Consider the following 10000-nt stretch of genomic DNA (forward strand, 5'->3'; position numbering starts at 1 on the left):
TACCAGACACTGGTCTCTGTAGCTGTGATCCTAACTGGATGGGACCAGACTGCTCTGTAGGTCAGTGGAACCCTATTCTGTAACCCCTGACCCCTGACACATACCTCTAACCCCTGACCCCTAATCCTTACCTCTAACCCTGATCGGATGGGACCAGACTGCTCTGTAAGTCAGTGGAACCCTATTCTGTAACCCCTGACCCCTGACACATACCTCTAACCCCTGACCCCTAATCCTTACCTCTAACCCTGATCGGATGGGACCAGACTGCTCTGTAAGTCAGTGGAACCCTATTCTGTAACCCCTGACCCCTGACACATACCTCTAACCCCTGACCCCTAATCCTTACCTCTAACCCTGATCGGATGGGACCAGACTGCTCTGTAAGTCAGTGGAACCCTATTCTGTAACCCCTGACCCCTGACACATACCTCTAACCCCTGACCCCTAATCCTTACCTCTAACCCTGATCGGATGGGACCAGACTGAAGTCAGTACCTCATCTAGCGCCTTACCGACTGGGTGGGCCTAACCTCAACTCTTATTTAAATATTACCCAGTCTTCCTTGCCTCTTATCTTAACCCCAATCCAATTTACCCTGTGGCTTACCCTAACCCTAGATCTTACCCTAACCCTAGATCTTACCCTAACCCTAGATCTTACCCTAACCCTAGATCTTACCCTAACCCTAGATCTTACCCTAACCCTAGATCTTACCCTAACCCTAGATCTTACCCTAACCCTAGATCTTACCCTAACCCTAGATCTTATGCCTAACCCGACCTCAACCCTAATGACAGTAGGGTTTTTGTAGCTGTGTGTCACTTTTCACATCTCTTCCTCCCTCTCTACAGAGGTGTGTTCTGTGGACTGCGGGACCCACGGAGTGTGTTTGGGCGCAGCGTGTCAGTGTGAGGAGAGCTGGACGGGCCCCGGGTGTGACCAGCGAGTGTGTAACCCACTGTGCATCAAACATGGAACCTGCAAGGACGGCAAGTGCCAGTGTCACCAGGGCTGGAATGGAGAACACTGCACCATCGGTAGGTGGGGAGGGGAGGTGTGTTTGCGTGCGTGTGTGTGTGTGTGTGCCTGCGTGCGTGCGTGTGTGTGTGTGTGTGTGTGTGTGTGTGCGTGTGTGCGTGCGTGTGTGCAGGATAGATGGATGGAAGGTTTGATGCCTCGCTATTTTGATTTACCCACAATGCTTTGAAACAGGAAGTTTCATTTCCCTTTCACCATTTCATCCGAGCAGCGCTTTTCCTCAGAACACTCCGGTGTCAGAAACACAGTGGGTGGGGGAACAACACTTTGTGAGATCAACTGTTTGTTCCCCACTAGAAACTAGGGCAGCTTAGTATGCTGCGTCTTTCACAAGACAAAACCCTTCACTAGTCTGCTTGTCTGTGCTGATCTAGGTTATGCATGTGATCTAGGTTATGCATGTGATCTAGGTTATGCATGTGATCTAGGCTATGCATGTGATCTAGGCTATGCATGTGATCTAGGCTATGCATGTCCTTGCATTTTAAACTCCTTCCGTTCCTTTTTTCATAACGCCACTCTCTCTGCACGTTTCCTCTCAATGCAGACATGTGGGACTTGGTTGACAAAGGTAAAACTGTATTTTGGTTTTCAGCGTTTCGCTTCTCGTGCTGCATAGTAGTAGTAGCTAGTCGATGCTAGACGTTTGTGGGTTTGGGAATGGCTGGCTGGCGTTGGTAAGCTTGGCTCAGTAGACTAGTAGTCTGTGTGCTATCTGTCTATCTATCTGTCTATCTATCTATCTATCTATCTGTCTATCTATCTATCTGTCTGTCTATCTATCTATCTATCTATCTATCTATCTATCTATCTATCTATCTGTCTGTCTGTCTGTCTGTCTGTCTGTCTGTCTGTCTGTCTGTCTGTCTGTCTGTCTGTCTGTCTGTCTGTCTGTCTGTCTGTCTGTCTGTCTGTCTGTCTGTCTGTCTGTCTGTCTGTCTGTCTGTCTGTCTGTCTGTCTGTCTGTCTGTCTGTCTGTCTGTCTGTCTGTCTGTCTGTCTGTCTGTCTGTCTGTCTGTCTGTCTGTCTGTCTGTCTGTCTGTCTGTCTGTCTGTGGTATAACAATCACTGCCAACCAGTGTCTTACCATCCACAACCTCCCAAACAGTGTTTACCATCCACAACAACAGCCACCGAGCCATGGGTTACCATCCACAGCCACTGTAGCCAGGGGTTACCATCCACAACCTCACAACCACTGTAGCTGGGGTTACCATCCACAACCTCACAGCCAGTGTTGCCAGGGGTTACCATCCACAACCACACAGCCAGTGTAGCCAGGGGTTACCATCCACAAATTCACAGTCAGTGTAGCCAGGGGTTACCATCCACAACCTCACAGTAAGTGTAGCCAGGGGTTACCATCCACACCCTCACAGCAGGTGTTGCCAGGGGTTACCATCCACAACCTCACAGTCAGTGTAGCCAGGGGTTACCATCCACAACCTCACAAACACTGTAGCCAGGGGTTACCATCCACAACTTCACAAACACTGTAGCCAGGGTTACCATCCACAACCTCAGAAATTGTAGCTAGGGGTTACCATTCACAGCCCCTGTAGCCAGACATTACCATTCACAGCCACTGTAGCCAGGGGTTACCATCCACAGCCACTGTATCCAGGGGTTACCATCCACAGCCACTGTATCCAGGGGTTACCATTCACAGCCACTGTAGCCAGGGGTTACCATTCACAGCCACTGTAGCCAGACATTACCATTCACAGCCACTGTAGCCAGACGTTACCATCCACAGCCACTGTAGCCAGACGTTACCATTCACAGCCCCTGTAGCCAGACATTACCATTCACAGCCACTGTAGCCAGACATTACCATCCACAGCCACTGTAGCCAGGGGTTACCATCCACAGCCACTGTAGCCAGACATTACCATCCACAGCCACTGTAGCCAGGCATTACCATTCACAGCCACTGTAGCCAGACATTACCATTCACAGCCACTGTAGCCAGGGGTTACCATCCACAGCCACTGTAGCCAGACATTACCATTCACAGCCACTGTAGCCAGACATTACCATTCACAGCCACTGTAGCCAGACATTACCATTCACAGACACTGTAGCCAGGGGTTACCATCCACAGCCACTGTAGCCAGACATTACCATTCACAGCCACTGTTGCCAGGGGTTACCATCCACAGCCACTGTAGCCAGACATTACCATCCACAGCCACTGTTGCCAGGGGTCATAGATCACAGTCTGTGTCTGTTAACCTTAATGTTTCCATGGTGAATTAATGATCATGACTGTCTACAGTAAGTGTACTCTGCAGTATGCCAAGGGGTCTGGACAGCTAAGGCACAGGAGGTGGTTCCCTAGTCCCAGTCACTGCATCACAGCCTCTCTCTCATATGGGGGTATATAACAGAACAGTCCCTCAGCCACTCTCTCATATGGGGGTATATAACAGAACAGTCCCCCTCAGCCTCTCTCTCATATGGGGGTATATAACAGAACAGTCCCCCTCAGCCACTCTCTCATATGGGGGTATATAACAGAACACTCCCTCAGCCACTCTCTCATATGGGGGTATATAACAGAACATTCCCTCAGCCACTCTCTCATATGGGGGTATATAACAGAACACTCCCTCAGCCACCCTCTCATATGGGGGTATATAACAGAACACTCCCTCAGCCTCTCTCTCATATGGGGGTATATAACAGAACACTCCCTCAGCCACCCTCTCATATGGGGGTATATAACAGAACACTCCCTCAGCCTCTCTCTCATATGGGGGTATATAACAGAACACTCCCTCAGCCTCTCTCTCATATGGGGGTATATAACAGAACACTCCCTCAGCCACTCTCTCATATGGGGGAATATAAAATACACATTGAGCCTCAGTTAGATAAAGATTCTGGTCATGTATTGTGGGGGTATATAACAGAGATTCTGGTCATGTATTGTGGGGGTATATAACAGAGATTCTGGTCATGTATTGTGGGGGTATATAACATAGATTCTGGTCATGTATTGTGGGGTATATAACAGAGATTCTGCATGGAGAACATTTGGCAAAAACAAATTGGTGAAATACGTTTCTAAAGCAATTGATGTGTGTGTGTGTGTGTGTGTGTGTGTGTGTGTGTGTGTGTGTGTGTGTGTGTGTGTGTGTGTGTGTGTGTGTGTGTGTGTGTGTGTGTGTGTGTGTGTGTGTGTGTGTGTGTGTGTGTGTGTGTGTGTGTGTGCGCGCGTGCGTGCGTGCGTGCATGTGTGTGTGTGTGTCTGTGTGTGTGTGTGCAGCCACAGGAGGCTGTGTAATGACTTAGTCTCAGTGTGTGTAGAGACACATAAGGAATACTAACACCAGTCTCTCTGTCTCCTTATAATGACACCAGCAGGTCTGTCTACCTTCGTTGGAACTAGGAATCCAGTTCTGAACCACAAACATTTCCACCTGACAGAGATCAGAGAGAAACAGTGATATGTACCACACACACACACACACACACACACACACACACACACACACACACACACACACACACACACACACACACACACACACACCACACCACACACACTCAAAGGATAGAGTTGAGTTGTGTTACAGTCCTGTGACAGGATATAAAATCCCCCAGCCAAACTGAATTGAACAGACGGATATAGATCCCCTGTGGATGGTTTGGAGTGTCCTCTGCCCTACTAAAGTTAATAAGATGGCTTTCACTGTTGTACAGAGTACCCAGGGGAGAGGGGGGGGGGGGTAGAGGGAGAGGGAGAGGAAGAGGAGAGAGAGTGACAGAGAGAGGGAGAGATGGAGAGAGAAAGAACAGAAAGAGAGGGAGAGCTCAGATGGAGAATGAGAAAAAAGAGAAAAGAGAGAGAGAGAGAGAGTTCAGATTGGAAAGAGAGTTTTATGAGCCAGGGTGTTTCATAATGTGTTGTCATCAGGTCCATCCATGGTCTTAGGATTTATGTCTGTAACCTTCACTAACTGGCCTGGAGGAGACAACTGGATGATGCTACTGCTGCTGGGGAATGGGACCACCTTTCTGTAGGACGTTATGTCTTCTACGTACTCCTACTTTATTTTCTATTTTCTGTCCCTCAACTTATGGCAGGCAGCAATGTAGTGCGCTGCCAACCCACAGCTCTTTGCGTCCTCCCCCAACAGGACGGGTAGCCTACTCTCATCAGAGAGGTCTTTGAAACCTTTCAAATTTGAGGAAATGACACTCTCTAATTGTTTTATATTTTTTACATTTTGTCAGGAAATGCAGCTCCGTCTCAGGTTCTGCTGTTGTGCAGTGGTTGCACAGCCTTTCCTCTACAGGGAGCCAGGTTTTCCTTCTCAATGGCAAGGCTGTGCTCACTGAGCCTGTACTTTGTCAAGGTTTTTCTAAGGTTTTGATCAGTAACCATGGTCAAATATTTAGCCACAGCGTACTGTCGATTTAGGGCCAGATAGCACTGCATTTTGGTTTGTGTTTGTGCTTGTGTTTCCCAAAAAGCAATATAATTTTGTTTTGACTGTGTTGTAATTTGGTTTATCCTGATTGATTGGATGTTCTGGTCCTGAGGCTTCAGTGTTTTGCTCAGCTCTTGGCATTGCAGGGCTTGGTAATAATATGAGAGGGGGTCACTGTATTTTAGATGTTTCCAAAACTTAATTGCTCTTTTTTGAGTTTTATTATTAGTGGATATTGGCCTATTTCTGCCCTGCATGCATTGTTTGTAGTTTTCCTCTGAACATGTAGGATAATCTTAAAGAACTCTGCATGCAGGGTTTCAATGGGGTGTTTGTCCCATTTGATGAACTCTTGTTTTGCAAGTGGACCCCACACCTCGCTGCCATAAAGTGCAATTGGTTCAATGACATATTCAATTAGTTTTAGCCAAATTTTAATAGGTATTTCAATTTGAATTAGCTTTTTAATGGCGTAGAATGCCCTGCGTGCTCTTCTTCATTCACTGCCTCATTAAGGTGTCCAGTTGAGCTTATTTTTAAACCTACTTAATTGTAGTGTGTGCAGTACTCTATATATTTTGTACCAATTGAGAACTTTGGTCTAATTCCCTGAGATCTGGATCTGGATCTTCGCTGGAAAATCATTATTTTAGTCTTTTTGGGGTTTACTGCCAGGTCCAGGCTCTGCTGTAGGCCATGTGCTGTGGGTGACAGCAGGCATAGGTCATCTGTGAAGAGCAGGCATTTAACCTCTGAATTGTGGAGACTAACACCAGGGGCTGAGGATTTTTCTATAATAGTGGCCAATTCGTTGATGTAAATATTGAAGAGTGCAGGGCTCAGATTACAACCCTGATGAAGGCCCCACCCCTGGTTAAAGAATTCTGTTCTTTTCTTGCCAATTTTATTGCTGCACGTATTGCCAGTATACATTGATTTAATTATGTAATATGTTTTACCCCCTACACCACTTTCAATAACTTTGTAGAACAGTCCTGTATGCCAAATATAATCAAATGCTTTTTGGAAGTCGATAAAGCAAGCGTATATTTTGGTATTATTTTGGTGGACATGTTTATCTATCAGGGTGTGTAGGGTGCAAATATGATCAGTCGTGCGATGTTTTGGTATAAATCCAATTTGGCTTTTACTCAAGACATTGTTCTTTTTAAGGAAGTTTAGAACTCTTACATTTATGATACTACTATCACGGCCGTTAAAAGAAGAGGACCAAGGTGCAGCGTGGTGAGCGTACATTTTCCTTTTATTAATAAAAAAAACACAGAACCAAACAATAAACACTACAAAAACAAACTGTGAAGCTATAGGCTATGTGCCCTAAACAAAGTCAACTTCCCACAAAGACAGGTGTAAAAAAGGGCTGCCTAAGCATGGTTCTCAATCAGAGACAACGATAGACAGCTGTCCCTGATTGAGAACTCTACCCGGCCAAAACATAGAACTACAAAACATAGAACATAGAATACCCACCCCAACTCACGCCCTGACCAAACCAAAATAGAGACATAAAAAGGATCTCTAAGGTCTGGGCGTGACAACTACAGAAAACCTTCCCCAGGTTACTGTTCATACAAATGCCTCTTTAATTGTTAGGGTCAAATTTGTCTCCATTTTTAAAGATTGGGGTTATGAGTCCTTGATTCCAGATGTCAGGGAAATAACCTACACTCAGGATCAAATTAAACAGTTTTAATATACTGTAGCCAACTGACATTTTGCACTAGTGAGTTTGAGCATCTCATTTAGGATGCCATCAGGTCCACATGCTTTTTTTAAATTTGAGGGCCTGAAGTTTCTTATAGAGCTCCTGGTCAGTAATTGGGGAGTCCAATGGATTTTGATTGTCCTTTATAGCTTTTTCTAATCCATTCAACTTCTCATGAATTTTGCGTTGTTCTGCGTTTGTGTCAATTTGAACGGTGTTGTAGAGTGTTTTAAAACGGGTTGTCCATATGTCACCATTCTGTATCGCTAATTACTCTTGTTTAGATTTTTTTAGTTTTTTCCAATTTTGCCAGAAGTTGTTTGTGTTTATGGACTCCTCAATTAGTGTCAGCTGCTTGCTGTTGTACAGTGCTTTTTGGGTTCTGAGTGTACGTTTATAGAGTTTTAAAGTCTCAAAGTAATGAAGGCGTAATTCACCATTATTTGGGTCTGTGCTTTTGGTTGGATAGTGTTCTAAGTTTTTTCCTTATAATTTTACAATCTGCATCAAACCAGTTGTCATCTGTGATATTATTTTTATATTTTTTTATAAATTTCAATTGTCCTTCTTTTGCCGTTTGCCTGAATATATAGTTGATTTTTTTTACTGCTAGATTGATGCCTTCTTTACTGTGAGTGAATGTGGTATCCAGAAAGTTATCTAAGAGTGTTTGGATATTTTGGTTCCAGATTGCTTTCTGGTATTCTTCTGTGCTGTTTTGGGCCCATCTGTATGTTCTACAGCTTACTGGGCTGTGAATGTGTGGTTGTTTCCATGTCTGTTCTTTTGAGGAACAACGTAATTTGGCTGTGATCAGACAGAGGTGTTAGTGGCTTGACAGTGAATGAGCTGAGAGAGAAGGGGTCAATGTCTGTGATCATATAGTCTACTGTACTGTGGCCAAGAGGTGAGCAGTAGGTGAATCTCCCCAAAGAGTCCCCCCGTAACCTACCATTGACAAAGTACAGACCCAGGCTTCTACAGAGCTGCAACAGATCCCTTCTGTTTTTGTTGACGGTGCTGTCACTGTTGTTTCTATGGGGGAGATGAAGACAGTTAGAAACAGTATGGCCTGTAATAAAGCTCTCCCCTCGTGTGCTCGTTAGATCAGGTAGTGTTCCTGTATGCGCATTTGTGTCCCCACAGATGAGCACATTTCCCTGGGCCTGGAAATGGCACGTCTCTTCCTCGAGGGTGGGGAAGATCTCCTCTGAGTAATATAGGGATTCTGAGGGGGGATATATATTGTGTGGGGAAGATCTCCTCTGAGTAATATGGGGATTCTGAGGGGGGGATATATATTGGGTGAGGAAGATCTCCTCTGAGTAATATAGGGATTCTGAGGGGGGATATATATTGTGTGGGGAAGATCTCCTCTGAGTAATATAGGGATTCTGAGGGGGGATATATATTGGGTGAGGAAGATCTCCTCTGAGTAATATGGGGATTCTGAGGGGGGGATATATATTGGGTGAGGAAGATCTCCTCTGAGTAATATGGGGATTCTGAGGGGGGGATATATATTGTGTGGGGAAGATCTCCTCTGAGTAATATGGGGATTCTGAGGGGGGGGATATATATTGGGTGAGGAAGATCTCCTCTGAGTAATATGGGGATTCTGAGGGGGGGATATATATTGGGTGAGGAAGATCTCCTCTGAGTAATATGGGGATTCTGAGGGGGGGATATATATTGGGTGAGGAAGATCTCCTCTGAGTAATATAGGGATTCTGAGGGGGGATATATATTGTGTGGGGAAGATCTCCTCTGAGTAATATGGGGATTCTGAGGGGGGGATATATATTGGGTGAGGAAGATCTCCTCTGAGTAATATAGGGATTCTGAGGGGGGATATATATTGTGTGGGGAAGATCTCCTCTGAGTAATATAGGGATTCTGAGGGGGGATATATATTGGGTGAGGAAGATCTCCTCTGAGTAATATGGGGATTCTGAGGGGGGGATATATATTGCGCAAAGGAACAAATCTTTTTCTGTCAGTACAAGTTATTTTTTCAGTTTTAACCAAATGTGATATTTGCCAATTTTGAATGGATCAATTAGATGTTGTAGTTCGGATTTGTACCAAATGATCAGTCCTCCAGAGTCTCTGCCTCTATTGACAGAGCTGTGTTTTTGTGACGGCACAATTACCTCTCTGTCGCCTGTGGGGAAGTGAGTGACAATGTCAGCCTTACACCATGGCTCCTGCAAAATGATGACGTCAACATCTTTCAGATTTTTGTTGAACTCCAGTGCTAAACTCTTCAGTCCAAAGGTTGATGAGTTTAGGCCCTGAATGTTCCACATGCTAACTGATAGTGATTTCATGTTGCAAAGAAAGAATAGCAGTCAGAAATACAGTAACTACTAACTAATAAGTTTTTAAGAGTGAGATAAAAAAAAATTCTGTTATAAATATAAATATTGCTATTCATTGAACAAGTCAATTCTAGTACAATAGGTGTGTGTGTGTGTGTGTGTGTGTGTGTGTGTGTGTGTGTGTGTGTGTGTGTGTGTGTGTGTGTGTGTGTGTGTGTGTGTGTGTGTGTGTGTGTGTGTGTGTGTGTGTGTGTGTGTGTGTGTGTGTGTGTGTGTGTGTGTGTGTGTGTGTGTGCAAGCGTGCGTGTTTAGTGCAGATGTATTGGAGGAGCTGTTTAATCTCACTTAATCCTACAGGGTTCTCCTGTCCTCTGACGACCTCTGCGTAGCTGCGCTGGTCTTGCTGTTGGGCCCTGTGGAGTGGAGGGGGGCCAGTTCTGGGCCGTGGGGCTTCCTCTCTGGTCTGGTAGGG

At 45.2% G+C, this 10000-nt stretch overlaps 1 protein-coding gene across 1 annotated transcript in view; it reads left to right on the forward strand.

The window, feature by feature from the left end:
- The window catches only part of LOC139581924 (teneurin-2-like), a 120250-nt gene that overhangs the window by 47947 nt on the left and 62303 nt on the right, over nucleotides 1–10000 (forward strand). The window contains exons 9-10 of the mRNA XM_071412118.1: nucleotides 1–60; nucleotides 856–1041. The exon at nucleotides 1–60 is cut by the window's left edge and continues 141 nt beyond it. Of these exons, the coding sequence (XP_071268219.1) occupies nucleotides 1–60; nucleotides 856–1041 (246 nt within the window). The remainder of the gene's footprint in view (nucleotides 61–855; nucleotides 1042–10000) is intronic.

The sequence above is a fragment of the Salvelinus alpinus genome, chromosome 7, assembly GCF_045679555.1.
Source record: "Salvelinus alpinus chromosome 7, SLU_Salpinus.1, whole genome shotgun sequence".
Lineage (NCBI taxonomy): Eukaryota > Metazoa > Chordata > Actinopteri > Salmoniformes > Salmonidae > Salvelinus > Salvelinus alpinus.